At 51.0% G+C, this 27,081-nt stretch overlaps 1 protein-coding gene across 1 annotated transcript in view; it reads left to right on the top strand.

Moving 5' to 3' along the window:
• The window catches only part of Stk32c (serine/threonine kinase 32C), an 80,653-nt gene that overhangs the window by 28,698 nt on the left and 24,874 nt on the right, over window positions 1-27,081 (top strand). Inside the window, exon 2 of the mRNA XM_021637837.2 lies at window positions 15,938-15,993. Coding sequence (XP_021493512.1) covers window positions 15,938-15,993 — 56 coding nt within the window. The remainder of the gene's footprint in view (window positions 1-15,937; window positions 15,994-27,081) is intronic.

Here is a 27,081-nt window from a genome sequence, read left to right as displayed (position 1 = left end):
CTCTCATTCCAGTGACAAACTTCAAGAACTTTTTTCCATCCCCTGCTTTTATTTCTCTCCATCATTCTATTTTTTGAGAGTTCCTCACTATGTGGTCCAGGCTGGCCTTGAACTCTGCATCCTGCTATATCTCTGGGTTCTGGAATTATAGGGTGTGCCATTGCCCCAGCTGTGAGGCTTATCACATGGATTGATATATCTGTTCTTGAACTTGTACAAATGGCATTGTGTAATAAGTACTCTCTACTAAGCCTGGCTTCTGCCATTCACGTGCATTCGAGATTCACCCCCTGTTGTTCAGTGTCAGTAATCTTAGTGGCTCAACAGGTCATCAAGCGTCTGTTGTCTGAGCGAAGTAAGCAGGAGTTCCCTGTGCACTTGTCCTGATGGCTACACCCCGTGGTTTCCGGCACTTGGCCGTCAGCATGACTTGTTTCTCTTGGGCTGCTATCCAGCAATGAATTTCCTGGGCTCTTTGGAATTCCAGTGCATGTTGGATTTTCTAAGAAACTGTAACGTGTGGTTCTGGTGGTGCCCTGGATTGCACACACAGGTGAAACAGGTTTTGCTGCTGCTGTAGGAGCAGGACTGTGGCTGGGGTCTAGTTGGCATCTCTTGAATAACAAAGGCCGGCTTCTTTTGCCTTGTCTTGGGTCTTCTGTGACTCCTTCTGTCTGAGTCTCTTGTTTGTTTTTATTTGCCTGTTTGTCGGAGTGTTGACTTCTGGGAGTGTCTTGTATCGCTGGCTAGCCTCAGTAAGAAAGCATTGCATTAGTCTGGGTGGTGCTCTGAGGCCTGCTCAGAGGCTGTGCTTACTTCTTTCAGCCTCTGTGGTTTTTTTTTTTTTGTTGTTTTGTTTTGTTTTTTTTGTTTTTTGTTTTTTTTTTTTGTTTTGTTTTGTTTTTTTTGTTTTTTGTTTTTTTTTTTTTTTTTGATGTGCTGTGCTTTTTACTGCTTCAGGCTCTGGCAGGTTTTTCCAAATGCATGGAATGTCCCCAGCCTCCTCCAGGCTCCTATTCTGCCCATTATCCCACTGAACACTGCTGTGGTATAGAAGCCATCAGAGCAGGGCAGAGGGTGCCAGGGAGAGGGTGCCAGGGAGCTGGGCCCTGGAGAACTGGGTTGTATTGGAGAAAAGAGACACATGGGAGGGCAACCACATGACTTGGCCCTATGCTCTGGTGCTCCCCACCAGGACTGTGATCATAGGGAAATAGTTACAAGGCCATGGTCACAGTGCCCAGTGTCTCCCTTGTTGCTCTGATGAAGAGGTGCACAAAAGAGTTGTGGCCCATCCCCAGTATTTTCTTGAAACTTGACTGAATATCAGTATGGTTCAGACTTGATGAGCAGGGCTAGAATTCTGATTTAGTGCAGTTTAATACTGTTTGCAAAGGGGGGGGGGGAGCCAGAATAAAGCTGTCTTAACTGATCATGATTAATCTTTGTCCCACATCTACCTCCCAATTAGGGTAACCAGCTTGCACAAAGAGAAGGTCATGTGAACCTTGCTGGCTTTGGAGTTACAACATACCTCTTGGATAGTATGTTCACTATCCCTGGATTAAATGATGTCCTGTGACCACCACTAGCTCATACAAGTAGGGCACAGGTTGAAGCTTGGTCCAGGTGGTCTGGGAGAGCAGCACTGTGGGCCAGTATGGCTAATGACAGTACTTGCTATTAAGGTGTTTTGGTAGCAGCCCTGTCCCTTTTAGTGATGTGGTCTCCCAGATGAGCTGTGGGAACCAGGTCCCCGTGTCAGCACCTAGGAGAGTTCCATGACTACTTTGAGGTGTTCAGGGCACTGGGGTTTATTGTAGCCTTTTGAGCTGGCCATTCTTGCACAGAAAGCCATTGCCCAAACCGAAGGCTGGGTTCTTTTGGGCATTGTATCTCCTGAATCTGAAGGAGTGCAATGGAGAGTGGCTCTGTTTGAATGGCACAGGGAAAGCAGTTAGTTATGGGAGAGTGTCAATGCAGGGATCACAAGCCTTGTGATCACTCTTTAGAGCCCCAGGGTTTTTTTTTTGTTTGTTTGTTTGTTTGTTTGGTTGGTTGGTTGGTTTGTTTTGTCTGTTTTTTAATCTGGACTTACTTTTCCTTGGACCAAACTCAGTGCTGTTTGTGTCTGTGATGTGCATGCTGCAAGCCTTGGTGACAAATGGCTCTCATCCAGAACCCATATGAAAGACTCCCTAGTATCAGGGAAGTATAGCCAGCTGATAACCAGCTGTCTGCTTTAAGGAATGTTGAAAGCATGCACCCTGCTGTTACTGTGACCTGTCCAGCAGGGCACATGTCTCAGAAAGACTGAAATGCAAGGAGACCTATAGCCACAGCTGAGAGACTTCTGGGTGCTTTCTAAAAATACGAGTTATCTTACCCAATTTTATCCTGGGAAGAAGAAAAGATGCAAAGACAACTTTTCCACCTGACTGAGGGTCTGGGGGGGGGGTAGGGGCTCAGAGCAGAGAATCTCCACCCGGGCCTAGACCACCTTCCTAGGTTGACGCCTGGGAAAAAGGGCTCAAAGCAGCACTCACAAAGTAGTCCACAATGCTGTGAGGACATCGCTTGCAGCCAGGGCTGGCTGCTGGCAGTCCCTTTGGGGTGAGAGTCCCATTGTGCTTCAGTATGCTGGAATTCAGATGGGCACCTATATTGAAAACCTACACATACGCTAATAAGCACATTGTGTGTGTATACACATGCAGGCAATTCACAGCTGAGCACAACATGCAGAAATGAAAGTGTTTGACACACTCACATACAGGTACATGTGACACAACGACATCATAACATGAACACACATGCAAGCACACTTGATATGCATATATACCAACATACACAATGACATACACAGAAGCACACCCACCCACACAGCCCTTAACCAAACACAAACATGCAGACATGTGTTTGATACAAATGTACACACATGGATACACAGGCACACACCCATGCCAGAATACACAATGTGCACATACATGCATGCACCTGTCCATGTACGTGTATGTCAGTGAGCTCACATGTGCTCAGATTCCCTGGTCTCTCCAGTCAGATAGCATGAGTCGTTGCCACCCCGGTACCTTGGGCATCTGTTTGCTTATGGGTCCTGCTCCTGGCACTGGGGTCCTGATTCTCCCTTTATAATCTGTAATGTCATGTTCTGCTAGTGCAGCTACCCCCGCCCCACAGGATCCCTGAACTCCGAAGAAGTGCCTGATTCCCTTCTACATAAGCTGTGAGGCAGCCCCGGTCCCTCCTCTAGGAAGCTTTTGTATACCCTTCCAAATGGCCCCAGGACCCATTCTCCATTCTCTGGTGCTGACCAGCATCTGGGCAGTGCTACTGCCTCAGTGAGGCTGAGATAGCCTGTGTGGTGGCACTGCTCCTGGTGACCCAGGTCCCCAGACCTGCCCTGTAGAGCTCTCCCACATTTCTAAGGGTCACTGGAGACATGCTGGGCAAGGTGGGTGGGACTTGCCCCACTGTGCTAGAATCTCAATCCCAGATTTACGTTTTGAAAAAGAAGCCCTCAGAACAATTAGTCTCCAAATAGAAGTGGTTTCTTGCTGAATGTGTAATGATGGGTTTGGGAAGTGGCGGCATTGCCGATTGTCCACAGTTGCCAGAGCAGCTGGCTCAGCAGGCTGGCAGTGGTGTGTGGGGACAGTGCCTCTTGAGAGGTCTGCCAAGCGAGGGGGTCACTGCTTGGCAGTCTTCTTAGAATGTGTTTTTCCAGTAAGCACAGAGCCTGGGGATGAGGCAGGAGCCTGCGGACTCTGTCTGTGTGTGGGGGACCTCTAGGGAGCGGCAGGACCCTTTCTCTGCCTGGCAGTCTCTGAGCCCTCATCACCTTCTTTGTTCCCCGTCAGCAACTCCATGGGGGCTTCAGTGAGCACTCATGTGCTTTGCAGGGGTGAGACAGTGCTCTGCGGGTATCCACAGCTAACTCTACAGAAGCTCTGACTGTCGCCTTAGATGGCCAAGGGGACTTCGCTAATGTGACTGAGCGAAAGGTCTTGAGGCTAAGCTAGGAGGTTGCCATCTAATACCTGGGTGGGCTCTGTGTGCAAGCCAGCTTCGTGGCAAAAGGAGGCTGGGAGATGTGAGAGCAGGGCCAGAGGTTGGGAAAGAGCGGCCAGAGGAAGAAGGTAGGCTGCTGGCTGGGAATGGACGAGGAGCTGCCAGACGGCAGAGGGTTCACTGGTCTCTGGAAAACGAAAACAAAGAATTCTTCACCGGAGCCTCAGGAAGATGTGCTGTCCTGGTTCCCATGGCTGTTGTCACAAACACTTAACGTCTCCCAGTGGGGGAAGCGGAAAGTCCAGATTTATCGTTTGCTGAGGTCTGCCTTTTGGTTCATGAATGGTGTCTTTCTGCCGTGTCCTCACTTGATGAATATGGCAGGGAGTCCATTGGGGCTTTCTGGATAAAGTCACCGAGGGAAGAGGCATCTTCAGGACCTGGCACCTCTGAAGGGCCCCATAGTTCAGTACCATCACCATCCCACAGGGGAGAGGTTCAACATACACAGCTAGACACGTGCTATCTGCCTGCTGACATTTGGATTTTAGCCCAGTGAGACCCACACGAGACTTACAGCCCTCAGAACCGCAAAAGAACAAATGTGGACTCTGTTAAGCCACATCGTGGTCACTGCTTATTGTTCGTAGGAATTGAAAAAGCTCAGGGACTCATTGGAAGGCTTCCCCTTGGCAGTGTCTTTGGGTACTGACATTCCAGTAGAAGAGATGGGAGAGTGTGCACCCAAAGCAGAAAGCCATGCAGACGTGAAAAGAACCACACAGATTGGCATGGGACGATCCACAACTGCAAAGGGGAGTGAGACTCCAGGGGGACATGTGGCATAGGGGTCCATGCTGAACAGACTCCTGGTGTGGTGACCTAATTCTGGGACGCTAAGGGTGGTTTGGGGAACACTGGCAGAGGAGAAGTAAGGGTGTGCCGAGGGGCTCGCAGGCTTTGGACCGGTTGTATCTGGCCTCGGAGCTTGTTCTTCTGTTCTCTTTATTACTTGTATGCCTTAAATGTTTCACACCGTGTTTAAAAACGGCAGAAGAACCAACATGAATTGAGGAGTGTGGGGCTCTGTTGGCTGTGTCCAGGGGAGGGGATCCCAGCATTCCCAACTTGGCTACTGCGTCCCAGTGTCCACCTAATATGAGCTGAGCTGTAATGGAGGCTTGTCAAGTTCCGCAGTGTTTGTTTCTTGGATCTCTGTTGGGCAGAGCCAGGAAAATCTGATAAAATGGCGTGACCCCTCCACCTGCTGTACATAAGAGGGCATTGTCTGGGTTCCAGGATTCCAGCTATTCTTCCCTTTGGTCCCAAATCTGAGATTCAGAGCTGATTAATCTTCTTATATGAGGGTTAGCCTGCCCAGTCTTTGTGTGTGTGTTGCCAATTCATGGCTGATATTTTCATTGCACTGGGTAGGACTTCTCAGGCCAGCTGGGTTTGGGTTTGGGCAGCAAAGTGGGCTCAGAGGCCTGAAGCACAGCAGTCATTGGGGTCAGGCTTTGGGGTGGTTTATCTTGGCGATGGAGAGGTGTGGGTCTGTGACAGATGCCCCTGAGGGGCTCTGCTGGTCCCTTTCTGTTCCCACAGAGTCAGAACTTGAAGCACCCTTTCAAGTTTCCTGGCTGTTTCTGGCAGGGCATAACTGACCAGTGGGAAATGAGGCCATCCAGGCTTCTGGACTGGGTGGAGAGCAGATAGAGTCTGTGTGTGTTGGGCGAGTGTGAATGTCGTGGGTGTGAGTGAAATCATATGAGTATGTGTGAGAATGTGAGTGTGCTTGTGCCAGTGTGGGTAAGATGAATGTGTGAGTGTGTGGGTTTAAGTTGTGCTGTTAGTGTGTAAGACTGTGTCTCTTGTGCTCTGGGCCCTGGGTTGCAATGGGTAGGAGTGTGAGGAGATGGTCTCATGCTGCTCTGGTGTGTATACGGACACTGATGCCTATGTATGAGCCACAGACTCCTCCCACACTGCTCTTTGCCCGTTGCCTTAGCAACTTTCTGAGCACTGGCAAGCCCCTGTCTTGTAGAACAATGTAGGAGATGCATCTTGTTGAGTCTTGGGTGCTTGCTTCATGGTCAACCCTCCATCAGAAGGAGATAGGGAGGGTATGGGAGTGGGAAGTGGGGCAGGACCTGTCAAAGTACAGGGAGATAAAACCCAGATGTGGGGCCACTTGGTCTTGCCTCTCTGAGGACTGTCACCTGCTTCCCAGGGGCCTCCTAACTTGGCTGGTCCCTTGGGAATTGATGAACAATTTTCTTAGGTCAGGTGGGTCTGGCAGCCTCCTAGCCACTTCCTTCCTGCTGCCCATGATCATGTTCATCCCAGTGCCTGGTGGTAAGGGTCAAAGGTAGCTTTTCCTTTAGTCTCTCTCTTTGCTGGAGGCTTCCCCTGGTCCTCATTTCCTGGAGACATCTATGGGGTTTCCTATTCTGTGACTGAAGCTGTCTTCAGAGATCAAGACAGCATTCAGGCAGAACTTTTGGGCTCTAGTTGAGCTCTGACCCAAGCTAGGGTCCTTCCTCTCAAATGAGAAGGAAGAGAAGGGTATGCTCTGAGCAAGGCACTGCAGAGAGTGGATGGCACAGTTCTGCCATCCACAAGTTTGTGTGAGCTGTTCTACTAATCAAGGAACTCTAGCAGGGAGGAGGATGCATAGGATGTGGACTTCATGAGGGGGCTGCTTGGAGTGGCTCTCCTCTGGTTGTGACCTGGCTCTGCTTTGGGAGCCCCTCTGCTTTCTGAGCACAAAGGTTGGAGGTGGCTGCCCCTCCCCAGCTGTGTCATGGCAGCAATGTTCAATTTGGGCATCTCCCGGTTCAGTCCTACAGGCCATAGAGGAGGAAATGGATGTCCCTGTGCCCTGAAGAGATTTCAGACAGTGAGTCCTGTCTTTGGGCCAATGTGGAGGGACTGCTTTTTAACAAGTTGATATTTTCCTTCCGTTTACTGTTAACATTTTTAGAACAAATCTCTTTCGTGATGAAATGGCCTGTTCTTACCCCTGGTCTGTGTGTGGGATGAGATGTTAGTGTATTAAAATAAGTGTTGTCTGTCTCAGTCCTTGGTGCTGTGGTATCTGGGGGCCATGGTTTTGGGGTCCAGAGCAAGCACTGGGATACATGGCCCTGTGCCCCCGACTGGTGTAGGAAGGGCAGAGCTGTATAAACATTAGGGAGCAGGGAGCAGCTCCTTTTGAGAATCTGTGTGGAGCACATAGACAGGGGATAGCAACTGAGACTCAAGATGTACAGGGGACCATCCCTGAGCCCCAACTCTTGTCCCAGCTGGGCGTGGAGGAGTGGTAGAGAAAGCTTTGAGCCTGTCTCTCATGGGCCAGAGTGTGAGTGTGGGCTGGTGACATTCCTGTCTTTGGTAGGCCAAGGAGAAAAGGCACAGAAGTGTCCCTTGTTCTTAGGGAGCAGCCTTGGAAGGCAGGGCACTAGCTGGTGACATTCCTGTCTTTGGTAGGCCAAGGAGAAAAGGCACAGAAGTGTCCCTTGTTCTTAGGGAGCAGCCTTGGAAGGCAGGGCACTAGCTGCTCCCACCGTGCCCTTCATTCCAGGAAAGAGGAGGCTGTGGGAAAGCGCTGTTGACAGTCTGGGAAGGTGTTTTCGCCTCCCGTGGAGGTGCTAATGTGTGTGAGAGCAAGATGTGAGTTCACGCCTGCCTGGTTGCGAAGCCCTGCTGCACTAGGCAGCACTTTGGCAGTTCTCCTTCCCGCATTGCTGTGCACCGAGTGTCCGCAGGTGATGGTGGAAAGGAGGTGGTGGGTTAAGACGGTGCATGACCTGGTACCGGGTTTTGCTTTCTTCAGTAGACCCTGGGACTACTGAAGAAAGCAAAACCCGGTACCTTCAATCCCACCCCCTAGGAGGAACAGGGGAGTGGAAGCGCTGCTGGCAGCTCCCCACCCTCCCCACAAGACACTTGCCATAGAGTCTTCCGGCAGCTGTTATTCCCAGGTCCCGACCAATCTCAGACACATCAAAGCTAAGCACAGTTATGGGTCCCCGCTGGGTTCCGAAACCCTTGCTATGCTTGTCCTCCACCCTGCAGGGTGGTCAGTCCTGGGACCTCAGCTTCTCTGTGTCACAGACTGTACAGAAGATGCGGCTCCCCCATGCACGAAGAGGTCTGGAAGTGCAGAGACCCAAGTCCAGGCCTGCAACTGGAGGTCCAGAACCTGTTGCCTCTGGGAGCCAGGCTACTGCCTCTTCCTACAAGCTCCTCTGTCTTTCTCTGGGGAGACAGGGGGATTGGAGCCTGGTGGAGCTAAAGCAGAACTTCAGAGGCAGCAGTGGTCAGTGGAAGGGCAGCTTTGGGCAGACAGGTTCGAGCCTTTGGTCTGGCCACATTCCTCCACCCATCCTCCACCCATGGTTTCAGGCAGAGGACTTGTTTCCCATATGAAAACAAGTCTGTGGCAAGGCTGTCCCAGGTTTCTCTCAGGCTGGCCTGTCTACTCCATATGTTCATGGTGAGGCTAACAGATTCTCAGCACCACTCTGGAGAGCTGCCTACTGTTCCAGGCCCTTGGCTAGACTCTTGCTGTGTGAGGCTACTGCTGTATTCCAGCACCCACTCCAGCACACAGGGGGCAAGTGTACTCCAAACCTGGAGTTCATATCCGCTGGGCTCCGGAGAGCAGCTCCTGTGTTACTGAAAGGCGTCAGGATGGCTCACGTGGAGAGAGCGTGAGAGACCCTGAGCAGAGTTGAGATGTGGATAGCCCCTAGCAGCGGGTCTGCAGAGAGAATGTGTCAACTTTGGGGTGTGATCAGCTTTGAGGTGGGGAGGAACCTGGGCCAGCCAACGGGGTCCCCAAGCTTTCTGACTGTGATTCTGGGATCCTGTGAGAGAGCTGGACACCGAATCCTTACGGTCTCTGAGAGGGAGAGCCTGGATAAGAATTCTACTCTATCCTGCCTTCCCAGATCAGAGATCTGAAGGATGGAGCTCCATATGGGTTTGGCTCTCTGATTCCCCAAACACCTGACCCCAAGAGCTGGTAGAGGTCCAATGGTTACTGAAGCCAGTGGTATTACAGCAGGGGGACTGCCCTGAGTGTTAAGTCATGGTCAGGGAAAGTACACCCTACACACACACAAACACACACTCACACACATGCACAGACACAGATACTCATATACACAGACATACATGCATATGCACATGCATGCACAAACACTTACACAGACACACAGACACACAGACACACACACACACACACACACACACACACACACACACACACACACACACCTGTGTCAGAGCGTATTCTTCTGTGTCCTAACTGTGGGCCTAACAAGGTAGGTCCTTGTATAATGTGCTAATGGACCCGGGGCCTCCCAGGTCTGTCCCAGGTGATTCTGAGGGTGTTGAGTATCTGGTTAGGAGAAGTCAAGGTTTGGACAATGGGCTCCCCTGGGCCACCTGGGAGGAAACTGTTGCCCACAACTGTGGGAGAACCCCATGTTCCAACCATTGTGGGGTAGGCTCTTTGCCCATCTCAGGCAGCCTCCCCGCAGGGGCCAGGAGCTGAGCTGTGGCTGGCCAGAGCCATTGTATTGATCTGGCTGCTGCCCTAATCATTAATTTATGGAAGTTTCCGGTGCAGTCTGGGGTTGTCAGAATGGAACATGGGGAACAGGATTCCAGATTGGCTCAGGTGGCAGGGCCAGGGTGGGCAGAGCAGTCTGGGAAGCCATTACCGGCGGGAGCATTTACTGTAAACAAAAGGTGGGGGATGGGCTAGGTCACTGCCCCCACAGAGACTAGTGCTGGGCGTGTGCCAGGCCCCCTGGCTCTTGGCATGATTCTGGTTATGAGAAGCCAGGATTGTTCTGGAATCCAGGACCTCAGCTTTATCTCAGCTACTTCTAAATCCCGTGTCTGCTGCAGGGAAACACAGGAAGAGGCCTTTGCTCCAGCCCCAGGGCTAGAGACAGAGACTAGCAGAAGATACAAGGGCAGGGCTCTGAGGGGTGCCAGACCTCAACCAGCTTCTGAGAAGAGGCCTGAAGGTGAGCAGCAGGTGGCCAGGCAAGGAGGATCCCGGTTGGAGCCACAGGGCCTGGTTGTTTCCCTGTGTGGCCTGGCTAGCTGGGGTGGCTGCCCAGGACAGAAAGTAGCACAGGGCACAAGTTCATAGCCCTAGAAGGCTATCCACCTGCAGTGCCTGGGGCCAGGGTGGTGGGAGGCACGGAGTGAGTCTTGAGATTTACAGCCATAAGTACACTTGACTATTGCCTGCATCTTTGACGCTTTGAACTGAAGAGTCCAGCATCAGAGCAGAGCAAGCATCGACTTCCCTACTCCTTGCATCTGAAATTTTGTCCTTGGGGCCAGACACATCTTCAGGATGAGGAAAGAGGTAGCCCCTGGTCCAGCTAGGGCCAAGAATACTCTTCTTTTTCACACCATAGGATTCTGAAGTCCTTTGCCAGCTAGCCGGTCCATTCCATTAAGCTTCTTCATGTTGCAAAGGCCAGCTGTCACAGACTTGAGCAGCTCTGAGGGCTGCTCCTGGGTCCTGCCTCTACCGTGTAGGTGGCCTATTGCAGGACAGAGTTGGGCTGGCCAACTCTTCATTGGTTTCTACCAAGGCCTGTACCCCAGGTAGCCCAGGATCCTGGGCCACACATTTTATACAAGCCACAGGACTTTGCTGAGCCAGGCCTTCAGTCATTTGGGATGTGAGATTTTCCTCATGAGGAGTTTTCTGGGTCATGGGCTATATGGCAAATTTGAATGATGCAATCTTTTATGATCACGTCAGACAATTTGGAAATGTCCTGGGGTGAGGGGCTGGCTCTGTAGGAGGACGCTGAGGTCAGGAGGCTCTCATAGGTGACTAGGAGAGACAATCTACACCGGGAAAGGTTCCCAGCCTAGAATCCATCTGATGCCCTCATCCCTGACTTTTCTTTGTCTAGCACTTAATTTCCTGGGACTCTCCTGGGTTTGGAGACATCTCGGGGATGTGGAGAGCGTAGCTGCCCCTCCAGGCCTGCGGGGGAGGCCTTCAGGCTGTGCATTGATTGTGTCACTGATAACAATAGCATGACTCACAGTGCAGCCGAGGGTCTATTTTTACTTTCCCTGGCACCATCTTCCCTCTGCCTTCCTCACAGGGCATGCTTTTGTCTGTTTTAAGAAAGGACTTTGCTTTAACTTAGAAGCTAGTGACTTAGCACTTTCCCATTGCTTTGCTGTTGGGAACCCAATGCCAGAGCTTAGGTGCCCTGTTGGGCAGGGGAGGAGGCCTGGCCTGGTCACTTGCAGGCAGGTTGTTTGTTTGCTTCTTAGGAGAAGCTTGTTCAAATAAGATCTGTTGGTTTTGCTTAGGATTTTGTGTGAACTGTATAAGAACTGGTGCTTTTGGCTTTCTCTTGACTGTTTTTAACTGATAACTTGGTCTTGATATTGTCATCAGAATGATTGCTTCTCCTCCTCCTTCTAGCTACCCTTGATTTGCTTGCCATAACAGGACCAGTGGGCAAAGCTCCGTGCATGATCCAAAGGTGTCAAGGAGTCTTATGTGCAAAGCGTCTGCTCAGGCCTCACCCTCAGAGCAGCTGGCAGTAGCAGGGGAACCAGAGGGGAAGAAGGCAGCGCTGACCGTCTTCAAGAGAGGCCCCTGTGTGGTGTATGTTTCCCACTCAGTGAAGCCCGGGCACTGAGTGAGGCTTTCAGTAGTACAGTCAGATAACCACAGACATGGGTCTGTTAGTTCGCTGATTTGCTGGGTTGGGGCACTGAGATACCCTGACTCGTCCTGCTGGGTTTAGTTTAGCGGTTGTGAACCCAGCCAATGACTTTACGGCAATCTATGTGGCTCTCAGATACCTCACATGGTGCCTCATCTTTGAGGAAAAAAAAAATGGCTGCAGAACTAACAGGTATAAAAGGTGAGGTATAAAAGAGATGACCTGTCCCCATATAGCAATGACTGCTTCCAGCCACACTCTGCAAAATAAAAGCTTTCCACGCAGAATAAATATTTTAAAAACCCTTGATTCTGAAATATTTATCTGCCCCGGGAAGAGTCTGTGCCCACGCTCTTCAGTATGTTGTACGATGGAAGAGCATCTGGAGGCCTGGAGCTCTGAGCTGGGCCACTTCCTTGCATGCAAGACAGACTGTCTTCTCTTCAAACACCCGTTTGGATTTGAGCAGGGGATGTGTGTATACACACAAGATGGACCTGTTGGGAGCTGAACTAGTGTTTTCTTTCTACCTACTTGATAATTTACAAGGTATTTAACGCTGGGGGGAGATCTCACCTCACCATTACACAGCAAATAGCACTGGAGTTGTGCAAACTGTCTTATTCAGCCCTCATCTGGGCTCTTTCTTCTGCCCAAAGTCAGCTTCAAAAGGGTTCCTATAGTGATCTTGTAAAAACAGGCAGCCTGCACCCCCTTTCCTCCTTGCTTCCCTCCCTCCCCCCTGCTTATTTATTTCTCTAGGGCATTTTCTTTTACACCAGAGTTTCTGTGTCTCCCCAGCCAGGAAAAGAGACCCCAGGGTTTCAGGCTCTTCCTCTAGTGGGGATTTAGCTGGACCCCTGGCTGCAATGGGAGTCTAAAAAAGAGGGGGAGGAGCCTGCATCTGGGGAGGGGTGGCAGAGCTGGGTTCTAAGCATCTTTGGAAGTGAAGCCAGCCAAGTCTGCTAGTAAACTGATGGCAAGTAGAGCTGGCCTGGTCACTTAGGAGGACAAAGTTGTTAATAACACAGGTTTGGGGAAAGTCAGGGATCTCTGTTTTGATTTTTGATTTTTATTTTTTTCACAGTGAGGGCATCTTTAGGTGGCTGTTGGCCAATGTTATCATGAGGGTGGGTTGACTCAGTGATGAACTCAGTACCCTTGTCTGGGTGGGGTCTTTTCCCTGTACAGGCCATGTTGACTTCCAACATGGGTGGACTCCCATGGCAGCCACGTCTCTGTGTTTTTATGAATCGGTTACAGAATGAATGTGCTCGTGATGCTTGCGTACTGAAACCTGAAGCCACCTGGCACCTGCTTCTTCTCAAGGCTGCAGCCAGCATAGTGCCTGGCTCCCTCACCTAGCAGGAGCTAGCAGGCCAGATCCTCTTGTGCCCCAGGCAGAGGAGGAAACCAAGGATCCAAAGAGATGGGCACGTTGTGGGCAGCAGCTACAGAGCTACTCTGGCCCATCTCAGGAAGCTGAGGGCTGGTGGGAGGCCACAGACAGGCCAGTGTCCAAACCACAGCTCTCACTGAGCATGTGCTGGCTCTTCACCCTACCAGATCCAGTCAGAAGTTCTTCCCAAGGAGCCTGTAGGTTTCTTTGTTGTTTGTTTGTTTATTTGTTTGTTTTTGAAACAGATTCTCACTATATGTCCTTGGCTGGCCTGAACTCGGTATTTAGACCAGGCTGGTCTTGAACTGACAGAGATCCGCCTGCCTGCCTCTACCTCCTGTGTGCTGGGATTAAAAGCAAGTGCCACTACACCCAGCCTTCCTAGGAGGCTTCATCCCTACACACCTGGATGGTGAATTGGCAGTGCACGTGTCTAAGTATGGAGGAGGACAGCTGCTTGAAGACTCCCACATGCCTGTGACCTGTTATTTAATGTATTTTTTCCCTTCCTTTCTTTCCAGGAAAGACTGAACTCAGAAAATTATGCGTGTGCCCTGAAAATGCTAGTTGTCTTGGCTGAGTTCCTGTGTGAACTCAACAGCTGTCGGGCAGACACTTGATGCTCTGCATTGTGTCGGCTGCTTGAGGGGCTGCCAGGGACAGTGAGGTGCCCATGGGCAAGGGGCTGCCTAGCCTGTTGCTCAGGTGGCTTTGGACTGGATTCCAGACACCAATGGGGCTGAGAGTAGGGGCCAACAGACTCCATGCTGCCATTCTGGAGATGGGCATGGAGCATCACACGCCTCTCCAACTATTGGAAGTGGATGAACCTGCCTGACTATGGGCATTTGAGTGGGTTAGAGTCTCATGTGCAGTTGTAGGAGGCCAAGGACTTTTAGGCAGCAGCAGCTGGATCTGAGTTCAGATTGGGCAGGCGGAGGGACCCTGGCCCAAAACTCACTGGCCGAGCCCAATCTCCTGAAGCTGCACTGTGGCTGGTCCAGGCTTGATCCCCTCCCTGATCTCTGCTCTCCCCCATCAAGATGCATCAAGGTCAGTGCCTAGCCTCCACTCTCAGCCCTCTGCTCTTGCCCTTGATGCTAGACCCATCCCCTAATCCCTGCTCATTAAATTTGAAACGGCAGGTAACACCTCATCACCAGTCAGGGATGAGCAGAAATAGCTTGGTTTAGAAAGATTCTGGTGGTGGCTGTAGTGTATGGCACCTTCACCTCACTCCATAGCTCTGTGCAGAGCCATGCCTATGGGGCAGGCTAGGGCTTAAGAGAAGAGCAAGGTACGTCGACGCTTCTGCTGGATGGTGTCTGCACCTTCCCACCTTACCCATCATGTGCTCACCGCTCTCTCACTTTATCCTTTCAGTTTTGTTCCCACCACACAAATGACCTTGGACAACCAGCCTTCGTGCCCTAGCTGGTAGATACAGTGACTTATCCCAAATGCTTTCCTGCACATCGGAGGGTCTGTGGGGCTGGCTGCCACACACCCTGTTCTGAGTGTTTCCTCTCTGCAGTATGTAAAGTGTTGAGTGGCCGAGGAATGAGGTTGAGATGAGTTTGGGTACTGAGGGCAATGCAGACTGTGGGAGAGGCTGAGGTCTCCAGCAGATGGCGGCCCTGGGGTCACCCAGCTCGAATGTGCCCATCTGGTGTTGTGCGGATGTGGCTGAGATGGCTGTGTGTTCTCCTCTGTGAAAAGTGGACCCTTCCCCTGCAAGCATTCCCGACATGGATGCCAGCCCGGGTGCTTGGCACCCAGTCCACTTCCCTTACCCTTCAACCAAACCACCTTCCACTACTTACATCCCCTTGCTGGGACAGCAGCAGAGCGCCTGTCTTATACCCATAAGCTAGGAAGAAGTGGTAAAAAACCTCCAGAAAGAAAGTGGTGTGGACTGAATGAGTGATGTATCATGAGCCACGGGCAGCCAGGGTCCTCTCCAGGCTACGTGTCTATACTGCAAGGCCCAAAGCCCTGGGTAGATCCTCCAAGTGATGTGGTATAGAGTTATACACTTGGGGACCTAGACTCCTGGCCTGGGTCAGTTGGAGGGTCCTGTCTAAGTCATGCTAGACAGAAAGCCAGGCTGCTTGAGCCCACCCCACAGGTTCTACCTGAGAAAAGGACATCAGAAGAGACTGATGCAGATTGATTGACCCCATGGGAAAGCTTCAGATCAGGGCACAGCAGGAAGTCTGGGAATCAAAGATTTGGTGCACTCACCGGCAGGTGGCGCCCAGCTCATCAGGGCTGTGGCAGCAAAAAGGCACTGGTGGTTCCTAGAAAGGCCAAGCAGGATGTGTTTTGTGTTGTCCTGTGCTGTTCTCCATCGTTAGTCTAGAGACTGTCATAATCCCAGGCCTGTCTGGTGAGCTCCAGAGGGGCAGATGCTCCAACCTGTTGCTGGAGAACCCCAGAGCAGGGGCTCCAAGAGCTGGGATGGATGGGCTTCCTGCTGTGTGTCTTTTACGGGGTACAGGTTTACAGCTGAGGAAGTCTGGGAGCCTGCCTTGGCTCATTAACCCCAGTCCTGCCTGTGGTCATACACATGTCCCCACCTAATAGCAATCGTGCAAGGAGGGTCTGAGCCATCCCTTGCATAGCCTGGAGTTCACCCAGAGACATGATCAGCCCTTTGAGGGGTTAAAGGGATGGATCTCTGAGGGACCGCAAAATTGTTAAGCGGGGGCAAGTTTTGCAAGTGTGGGGCTTGTGCCTGCCACTGCCTCACCTGGTGTCTTTTTGCTTCATTCCACAGTGAACTTTGACCACTTCCAGATTCTGCGAGCGATTGGGAAGGGCAGCTTTGGCAAGGTAAGGAAGGGTCTCTGGGTGGGCCAGTGGAGGGTGGGGACATAGGGACCATGGAGCCGCACACAGACTTGCTCTATTTCTCCTCAGGGAAGCTATTCCCATCACCAGAGCAAAAAGCTCAGAACTATCAAGGAAGAAGTAGGGGCTCTAAGTCTTTAGGGAGTTGTCAGCTTAGCCTTCCATCACCTTCCAGGTAGAGCCTCTGGGCTCTCAGCTCAGCTGACAACAGAGCGTGGCCTGGTTTAGCTCTGTAGGACCTTTGTCACCCTGTAAGGGGTTCTGTGTTCCAACATTCACCCACTCGTAATACTGTAGCCATCTTGCAGTCAGAGCGATTTCCTCACTGTGGGCTAGAGGGGATGGGGGGCATCTTGGGATGGCATTGTGTGGCCAGCTCCCCAAGAATCAAGAGCTGCTGTGCCATCCCATGGACCTGCCAAGTGAAGCAAGCAGTTCAGGCCACACTGGAGTCCAGAGGCCAGGCTTGTCCGTTCCTGACGCGCAAGGCGACAGGACCCAGTGTGGTGGCCCAGCCTGCTTCCTCCCAGACCAACCCCGAGGCTCTTGTCCCTCAAGCAGGCGGCCTGCTGAGCCTGTCTCCACTTGCCTTGTTCTCTCTTGGCCAGATCTAACTTCCTGATTGCTGCCTTGTGGTAGCTACAGATTGGGGGTAATTATAACTCAAAGAGACTTAACGAGAGCTCTGAAAAGGCTGGAATTAGCCCTCGGCTGGTGCAGCGTGGGGTGCTGTTTGGGATGGACCCTCCCGAACAGACGTTTCTGTTCAGCTGTCCGGGCCCTTCCCTCCCCTCTAGCCTCGCAGCTGTCTGCGCGCTGTGTCTATTTAGGCTCCAAAAGCCCTCTCTAAAGAGATTGCACAGCCACCAGAGTACAAAGCACAGGGCGATTGAGGGCGATTAATTGCCTCCACTTCATTGTATCACAAAGGATGGCTGTTCTCTTTGCTGAAGCCTGGGGTGAATGTAAGTCAAAGCAGATGAGCGCTTTTGCACAGTGATGAAAACACACCATGGGGAGGCGTCTCTAACATCTTTTGAGCCCCAGAGGTTCCCACAGACTGCGAAGATGGTTAGCCTGAGACCAGCTGAAACCCCTCTGTGCTGATGTCACCAGGGCATCAGGAGGGTGCAGGCAAGAGGTGGGCCTTGTGGAATAGAAGGGACAGCCGCTGGAACTGAAGCTAGGAAGGTAACTGATACCAGGAGGTACTGGTGTCAGGAGGCATTCAGAACTTAGGTTTGAAGAGGGCCTGGCTGTAACATCCCAGGGTGAAGACCTCCACTAGTGGGCTAGGCTTGGGTCAGGGGGCTTAGGGGTCAGGCAGTGCGGGTGTTAGGTGCTGTTTTCTGGGAGTCTTTCCATTTTCGTCCCCTGGAAGCTTTCAGGGAACCCCATTACCCAAACTTTCTTGCATCTGCTGTCCCACACAACCCTCCATCCTTGATCCTCAAGAGGGCATCTGGGGTGTCCTGCCTTATGTCAAGTTTGCAGAACCTCAGGATTATGGTTCCTCTGACCAAGTCTTGGCTTTGAGAGCTGTTAGCCTAGAAACAGGCTGCTGAGATGGTGGGTGGTAGAATTGGAACACTCCTTCCTGATCCCAATTAGCTGCCTAGTTAGTTTACCAGGAGTCTTAAGCTGTGGCTGCCTGGCAGGTGTTTGAGATAGTAAGGCCTCCCAGGTTGGGTTCTGTCCTCACTGCTCTCAGTGGACACAGAGGCAGATCTAGGCAGGAAGGAGTGGGGACCTGGAAAGGAAGCCGGGCTGTCCGGTAAGCTGAGAATAAATTCATGTGTATGATGTGGTTCAGAGGGTGTGTCCTCTGCAGAAGACTCTATAGGCAAGACAAAGCCCACCAAAGCCCTGCCGTGTGCCAGGCCAGTGGCAAAGTATGTGCATTTGAGACCAATGTTTCCAGTCAAATGTCATTTTGACCAATGGCTCCATCACGTGTCGGGGCTATAACTCTTGGAATTGTGTACACAAAGTTGTTGTGACTGGTCCTTGACCTTTTCTCCATTAAAAACAAAAACAAAACTGGTAGAGTAAATATAACATAATGTTGGTCACTTACAGCACAGGTGCATGTCACCGTGGTCAAGTTGTTATGTGACAGATTCCAGTCACTTTCATCTTGAGAAACTGAAGCTGTTTCCATTAAGGGATAACTCTCCCTTGCCCCCCTTCCTGGTCCTTGAAGCAGACTTCTGCTTTTTGTTCCCAATAACTAACCTTGCCTTAGTTATTTCTAGCCGCTATGACAGAAGCACCACATATTTGGATGCTTGAGCAATAAATATCTCTCGTAGTTATGGATGCAAGAAGTCCAAAATGGAGGCAGATACGGTGTCTGCCTTCCTGGCTGTGTCTTCACGTGGTGGAAAGAGGTCAGAGTTCACTGAGGTCCCTCATCGGGGCATGTCCTATTCATGAGACCTCCCCACCCTCAGGATTTCCCAATGTCACCTAGTTGCATAAGATTTTAATGTAGGAAGGGGGGGCTATAGTAACATGCTATATTAAGCGCAACTGTGGAAAATCTGTCTTTTGTGTCTGGTTGGGTTTATGTGGCGAAATGTCCCCAAAGTTCATCTGTGTGGTAAAGTGTGTCAGAGTCCCCTTCCTCTAAAGGTGGAGCAATCCTACTGACCTGTGTACAGTGTTTCCCCATTGATGGACTCTTGGATTGCTTCCCTGGAGTAGCCACTGTGGCTACTGCTGTTGCTATGAATGTGCGTATACAATCTTGATTTTCTCCCTTTAAATTCTGTTGCTCAGAGGTGGAATTGCCATATCACAGGGCAATCTTATGTATGACCTTAGAGGAACTGCCATGCTGTTTCTACAAAGGCTAAACCACGTTAAACTTTCCCACCACTGGGCACACTATGCCGCATCCCAGCCCCTACTCGTCAGGGTTTGTGTTTCTGGTTGTGGCCTTCCCAATGAAAGCAAGAGACTGTCTCCTTGTGTTTCCTTGATGGTGACAGACAGATCTGCCGATGAAATTGCTTATGTCTCAGAAGTTGCCTGTGGGAGCAAGCGTCTAGGTATCTGGGACTCAAGCCATTGCTGCAGAAGGCTTGGGCTCCCCTGTCCTCCTGCTGGGGTGTTGAATGCTGATTTTGTTGCCTTGGATTTGTTGAGCGGAAAAAAAAAAATCCCTTAAAGTTGTTCCTGGGAGCAGAATCTGCTGGGTTGTTTCCATCTGGTGGAGTGAATTGGAACACACAGGCAGATGCTTGGGAATATAGCTCAAGTCAGAGACACAGAACTAGAAAGGCAAGCATTGAATGACTGGCATAGAGGTGAAGACAAAAAATAGAGGGAGCCACTGGTTGAAATTGCCATCCTCAGTTTGAGCCAGAATGACCTTGGCACCATCTGGTGGAGCTACCTTTTGAGTGTTAGGTCTGCAAGGTCCCCCTTCATCAAGCATGAACTGGGTGTCCAGGGTCATCTGTATGTGGCAGCAGACTCTAGTGAACCCTGACTCAGGTGTCAAAACTTCATGCCCAGCTTTCTCATTTAACCAAAACCCCCAAAAGCATCCTATAGGAATTCTGGACATTTCTGTAGGAAGGATGCTGATGCTGTTGCTGGGTAGACTTGCTCTTTTGCTAGGCTTCGATCCATTTTGGAAGTAACGAGCTGGTCTAGAAGAGCAGGAGGCATAATCAAACTCAACAATCACTCGGTACTTAGAGAAATCATGTCTTGGAGCAGGGAGCTTTATTCTCCAAGGAGAGAGGAAACTGGGGATGGGCCAGTCTTCAGTCTTCAGACATAGGAACAAAATTTTTATAGGTGTGGGCATGAAATAAAGCTCCCCCTTTTCAGTCCTCTGGGGCATCATGACAGGCTGGCCACATTCAGAGGATACCAGGAGGGAGTGAGGCTTTAGGTAGGACACTCTCCTGTCCCCAGCAGTGCCTCTTTCAGAGCCATGGACCATTCAGTGTCCTCCCATGAGTTGTTCCAGAGTCTCTGCAGGAGGCAGCACCACAGTAGAGTCCCTACCTGACCCTGTCCTCTCCTAGCTGACTGATGTCTGGGGAGTGATATGGCCATAACTAATCATCCAGGACCCTGAGAAAATAAGTCTCCTCTGTTGGTATGGATTCTCATCTAGCCTTTCAACCAGCCTTTCAGTTCCTACCCTTCACCCTCATTGGCCTCTTGCTTGTCGTTCGTTTTTGACTAAAACTTTGGCATCCTCTCAGGTTGGAAGAGGCTTTGTCTAAGAAGCTCCCCCTCTTCAAACTGTTCTTGTTTTAATTCCAGGAAATTGGGTTCTAGCTCCAGCTACCATTTTCACTGGGACATTCTGGAATGTGTGTGTGTGGTGTGTGTGTGTGTGTGTGTGTGTGTGTGTGTGTGTAAACTGACCACAGAGGAAGAAAGCTGTATTTATTAGCCTTTAATTTCTGATGTATAGTGACATCGTGACAAACAAAAATGAGTACCCCAAAATGTGAGATCTGAGAACCAGTGTTCCCTCCTCATAGGAGAAGGGAAAAGGGCCACTCTCCTAGGGAGAGTACATGACATATCTGGGCACATTGTTGGCCCCGATGAGCTGTGCTGGCTTGTGGCCAAGGCCCTTCCTCTAGGCCCTCTGTGAAGGGGAAGACTGACAGTGAGCGGGGAAATGGAAAGGGCCCTCCAGGGTGTATCTTTAGCAGATCTGGGGCAATCTTAGAAAACCTTTCCTGCCTTTGTTGGTTTTCTGTGCCTTAATCTCAACATTCAGTACCACAAAGTAGCAGGCCTGGGGATGTCATCTGAGCCCTTCCTCCATGCACCCCATATTTTGTTGTTTGTCACATGTTCTCAGAGGTGTATGCCGTGCTGTTCCATGTGGTGTTGGGTGGATGTAGTAAGGAATTCGTCCTTCTAGATTAAGACTTGATTGTTCTGTGTATCCCAATGGTGCTCCTGCCTGTCAGGTTTCCCACTCGTAACCCCATGCCAGTGGTGAAGGGACGGGCTGCCTCCTAGAGCTCCATTATGGCTGGGCAGAGGATGGGAAATCTTCAATATAGGGGTCTAAGCAGTGGAGATGGTGACCTTGCAGCCTGTGGGCATTTCTTGATGGGAAGATAGGACCTGCTTCTGGCTTCCAGTGGGTGTGGGAGGCGGGTTTCTTGTGATGTCCCAAACAGGCTCAAGGATGAGCAGTAATTTCTGTCAGTGCTATCTGTAGGAAAGATGGCGGTCCTAAAGAGCCTCTGAGAAATGTCATCAGCAAGTAGAAGACCAAGGGGGCACTAGAAGGATCCCAAATTGATGCCTGGCTCCTGGATATAGATGTCCTTTAGGGAGTACAAGAGCCCTGGTCCAGGTTGGGTTTTTAGTACCTTGATTGGCTTTGGGACAGCTGGTATTGTTTGCTGTTTTGGCAGGCATGTTCCTTCTGCCTACGGCCTTATGGGCCCAGTTTCAATTTGGATAAATCTCTCTATCCATCTTTCTCCCTAACCTCCCTACTGCCCTGGTCACTCTATGATCCTTAGACCCCCCCTTTTTTTTCTCTCTGTCCCCAGGCAAGGCCAGCTATAGCTCACACAGAGGCTTCAGGGTACCTAGACATTGTAACTTCTGGGGAGGAAAAGCCAGCCTCTTTCTTCCCTACTTCAGTTTGGGCATGAGGTCTCACTCCTAGGCAGCTGTGTCTCGAGTTGTGGCTGCAGAGCTCTCACAGAAGGACTGACAGAGCCATACTGTGGGAAAGGAAGGAGCACACATCAATAGAAAGGCTCAGGCTCAAATGTACTGTCAGCTTCTCTGTTTTTTAGCTTATAGAAAAAGACATGGATGCAAAATGCCTTTGATATAGGCCCTAACTTCTCTAGGACTTCTACCCCTGCTGAGTCCCCAAATCCTCAGGTAAATCCAGGGAAGGCTTGAGCCAGGGGGTAGATCATCTTCAGATGTAGGCGTGCAATTTGGGGGCTTTGAGCTGGCATTCGGCTGGCCCAGGGCCCCCTTGCTCCTTTCTGACAGATCTGTTAACACGGCCCCCACTGATGACACCTTGCCTTTGCCCAGCATTTCAGAGACAAGACAGCACAGTGGTTGCCATGGCAACCTCCCAGCGGCTGCATCCTGCCAGGAGTATTGTGGGACATCACTGGGCCTATGGTTCACTAACTCTGTCTGCAGAGAATCTGGTTCTCAGATGCTCCACACAGCAGCAGGAGACCAGTCATGGCCACAGAGAATGCAGAGATGCCTGACTTCTGGAATGTGACCCAGTTGTTAATGCTGAATCATGGGTCCTGGGGTTGCCCCTGGGGCTGCTGGAGCCAGTACTGCCTGTAGCTAATATGGATCACCCAAGATACCGGGATGAGAAGATCATTGCGAGGCAGCCTGTATGAGCTCATACAGGGGAGGTGGTACCATGTATCCTCCTGGTTCACAGCGGGTGGACTCTGATACCAACAGGATGGGGGGTCGTAGGATGGAGGGTTGTGTTCTGACCTTTGATGCTTATGCCAGCATCAAGGGACTTTCTTGCCTTTAACATTATCTCCATCATTTTCTCCCAAGACATCCAGGCTCTAAAGCCTGAACTCTGGGATTTAGCATCTCAGATATTTGTGCTGGAGATGTTAGGGCCATTGCTCGATGGCCCTGTCATGGGGTTAGCTGTCGCCACAGGGATAATATCTGTGGAAAGCATCACTAAAGTAAGCCCAAGGTGGCCACTAGAGGTGTCCCTACCAACGTCAGGGACAGCTACAGAAGTCTCCAGATGCTGCCTGGTGCTGCTGGCCCTGAGCACAGGTGCTGTGTTCCCTGCAGGTGCCTGAGCCTTATTTTCCCCAGCTTGTGACCCTCCGGGCCTTCAGCACACAGGCTCCAGCTAAGACATCTGTCTCTTCCCCTTGAGCATGCATCCCGCAGAGTCTACCCCACTGGCAGTTTGGTGAGACTTTACTAGGGCCGGGCAGATTTGGTGGAGCTATCTCATTCGTCAGCGAGTGTGCCCTGAAGACCTCAGAACAGTGGCGTGTGTTGACTGTGCTGCTTGTGACCTAAGATGGTTTGAAACTGACTCTTTTTTTATTTTTTATTAATTACACTTTATTCACTTTGTATCCCCTCGTAGCTCCCTCCTCCCAATCCTTCCCTTCCTCCCTCTTCTCCACGCATGCCCCTCCCCAAGTCCACTGATAGGGGAGGTCTTCTTTTCCTTCCCTCTGATCCTAGTCTATTAGGTCTCATCAGGAGTGGCTGCATTGTCATCTTCTGTGGCCTGGTAAGGCTGCTTCCCCTCAGGGGGAGGTGATCAAAGAGCAAGCCAATCAGTTCATGTCAGAGGCAGTTCCTCTTCCCATTACTATGGAACCCACTTGGACACTGAACTGCCATGGACTACATCTGTGCAGGGGTTCTAGGTTATGTCCATGCTTGGTACTTGGTTGGAGTATCAGTCTCAGGAAAGACCCCTGTGCTCAGATTTTTTGGTTCTGTTGCTCTCCTGTCCTCTCCAGATCTTATTATTTCCCACTTCTTTCATAAGATTCCCTGCACTCTGCCCAACAGTTGGCCATAAGTCTCAGCATTTGCTTTGATAGTCTGCAGGGCAGAGCCTTTTAGAGGCCCTCTGTGGCAGGCTCCTAACTTGTTCCTTGTTTTCTCTTTCTTCTGATGTCCATCCATCCTCTTTGCCTCTCTGGATGGGGATTGAGCATTTTAGCCAGAGTCCTCCCTCTTGATTAGTTTCTTTAGGCGTACAGATTTTAGTAGGTTTATCCTATATGTGTCTATATGAGTGAGCATATACCATGAGTGTCTTTCTGCTTCTGGGATAGCTCACTCAGGTTGATCTTTTCCAGTTCCCACCATTTACCTGCAAATTTCATTATTTCCTTGTTTTTTTATTGCTGAGTAATATTCCATTGTGTAGATGCACCACAATTTCTGTATCCATTCCTCAGTTGAGGGGCATCTGGGTTGTTTCCAGCTTCTGGCTATTACATATAAAGCTGCTACAAACATGGTTGAGCAAATGTCTTTATTGTGTACTGGAGCATCTTTTGGATATATGCCTAGAAGTGGTATAGCTGGATCTTGAGGAGGCAATACTCTTGCTTGTACTTTGGCCCATAGTAGAAAAGGGGTCAGAAAACATGCACACACCAGCCTGGGAGGACAGAGGTGAGGGGGCTATAGGGGGACCTTATGTCCTCTTGTGGGACCATAGCAGCAGACGGGACCCAGGGAAGGGCTTCAGAGACACTCTGATTGGATAGTTGTCAGGTCTGAGTGAGTCCTGTACAGGCTGGTGCAGCTACAGAGTGCTTGCCCTCACCTGCCCACCAAAGAGCTCTGTCACTCAGGCCCACGCTGGCTCCGGGATTTGAATTTTGAGTGAACTGCCTCAGACCCTCATTGAAGAAGTTGCCATGGGGCACTCATTCTTCCTGATGTCCTCTGAAATTCACTTCTGTGCTTGGGCTCTCTAGAAGCCATCTGGGCCCTATCCTCACCCCAGGAGGTTCCCGTGCCCTACCACACTGAGAGGGTCCCCCAGTGGGGACCTTTCTCTATGAAAGCCAGGGCTGCCGGCCAAGGTGGCTTTGAAGAGCAGGAAGTGCTGAGGATCAAACAGGACTCCACCCCTTCCCAGAACTGTAGGTGAAAGAACCTCCAGTCATGAGCATAGCTACAGGGGGTTCCTCAAAAGTCACAACAGTCGGAGGGTGAGATAAGCACCAACTGCAGGAGCTGACCAAGGCAGGGTGGGGCTTCCTCCTTCCCTAGTTCTGAAGACATGTTCTCCGGAGAGCAGCTTTACTCTGAATCTTGCCTGGGGGTATCACCAGGGCTGTGGGGGCCCAGGAGTGTCAGAGTACTATGGGCACCAAGGACACCGTGGGGGCTGTGAGGGCTGGGGATGCTGGGACATCCACAGCCTGTTGCAAATCCGGCTTCTAACAGCTCTGTTCTGGACTTGCCTCTGTTCCCGCCATAGGACAAAGAAAGCCCATAGGACAAAGAAAGCCTCCTGGCCACCGCCCCACGGAGCCAGCATGCAGCAGAGCATTTATCACATGCTCCTAAGTGGGCCAAAACACCATGTGAATGTGCCAGGCTTGCCTCTCAGGGTCACCAAGGCAGCGCTGGTGCCTTAAAAATAGCTGTTTTTCTCACGATGGGTTTAGGCGGAGAGCTCTTGCTCTCTTCTCTGCATAGGCGTGTGAAGGCCATTGTCATCCTCCTGACATACCTGGTCTCTGAGTGGCTTGGCTTGGGAGGACTAAGCAAGGGAGTTCAGCTGAGGGTGGTCCTGCTGACTGCCAGGACCAGGATGGTTGCCCCCTGATTGTTGGGCTTAGAGGAGTGCCTCTTGCTGGTGAAGTTCATGGGGCTGGCAGACACAGCTGTCGAAGATATAGGTCATAGGAGGCTGTGGGTGCCTTGTACAAGGTCAAGGCTGCTCACCATGCACTGTGCTTCCTTCTCTGCTTGGGCACTCTGGAGACCCCTCTCTATTCTGGGACATCAGCTGGCTCTGTGTGTGCTCCCCCTGTGGGGCCTCACACCTGTGATAATTCACAAATTTCTAGGGCCAGGACAACAAAGCAAGTGCTGACCCTTAGCAGGGAAGGCTGTCTTCATCTCATCCTAGGCCTGGGGTTCCAGGCCTCTACAGAGAGCAGAGCCCAGTGCTAGTGCTGACCATACCCCTCCACTGACCATTGAGAACGGCAGCTTTCAGTCCATCCTGAGGTACTGAGGCTCACAGCTCGAAAATAAATAAATAAATAAATAAATAAAAGGCATATGATGGTCTACCATATGTCTGACCACTCCTGTGGAAGCCTTTCCTCTTCCTTGCCCTTTTCATGAATCCAACTGATTTATAAAGAGCAACCTACCTCTTCTCTCTGGTATCTTTTGAGACAGAGTTTCTCTGTGGAACCCGGGTTGTCCTAGAACTCTCTCTGTAGACCAGGCTGGCTTCGAACTCACAGAGATCTGTCCACCTCTGCCTCCCGAGTGCTGGGATTAAAGGTCTGTGCCACCACCACCCAACACGAGGATGATTTTCTTAAACATGACTACAGAACTTTTTCACACCTAAAACAGTCAACAGTGTGGCACTGGCCAGAGTCGGGATTCTCCTGAAGGCCTCATGACTGTTATAATGGCTACTTCTCTAAATCATGTTGATAGTGAATCTGCACAGTAGCGGTTTGGTCCCCTCATTATGTATCTGCCCCTCCTTTTCCCTGCTGTGTAGTTTTGATTGAGGCCCAGGCTGCTCTGTCCTGAGGGACTCCTATCTGTGAGCTCCTCCCCATCTCTAGATGGTCGTTATCAGATCAGCCGTGGCCGAAGCAAGGTCCCATCATCAGAGAGCCATGCTCTTGCCTGAGACCCGTATGTATCCGACTTTGGCAGCCATTGTCCATGCGTACTGACCACTTGTATATTGCAGCCTGGTATGGGCTGGATTGCATTTCTTCTGGACACTTCCGGGTAGAATCCATTTCAAATCTGCCTCTCGTGTCTAGAGGTGTTTCTCACTCTTTGGCTGGTGGTCTCGCTGCCACTCAGGCCTCCTGTTTCTGTCTTGCGTCTCTTCTTTGACTTGGGGTACCCCCAGCCTCCATCATTGCCTTTGGTCCAGGTTGCTATCCTCTCAACGTCGGCACCGCAGCTTCAAAGTCCCTTTCCCAAGCAGAGTGACACCTCTACAGGATCCAGGATGAAGTCAAGTACGCCTCTGGAGGACATCCTTCTGCCGGCCAGTCATGTCATGATCTGTTGCTAAGTCTGAGGTGAGCCAACAAGGCCAGCTGTCCTTGGGCCTCGTGCGTTAGCCATGCCTGTGAGCTGCTGCAGTGTGTCTTTGGGTTAGTTCCTAGAAGTGGAGTATGTGGGCTGGAGGGTGGTGAACACGAATTGCGCTAGAAATTGCCAAGTCCCCTGCATAGCGGTGGCACCATTGTCTTCCACGGGGTGTCTGCCATAGGGCGTGTTGCCAGCTGCTTGGATTTTTGCCAGCCTAACAGACGAGGCACAGCAACTCACTTAGCTTTGCCTTGA

This window comes from Meriones unguiculatus, chromosome 1 (genome assembly GCF_030254825.1).
Source record: "Meriones unguiculatus strain TT.TT164.6M chromosome 1, Bangor_MerUng_6.1, whole genome shotgun sequence".
Taxonomy (NCBI): Eukaryota; Metazoa; Chordata; class Mammalia; order Rodentia; family Muridae; genus Meriones; species Meriones unguiculatus.
The sequence above is the reverse complement of the archived record's forward strand: the minus strand, read 5'-3'. Positions and strand labels throughout refer to the sequence as shown.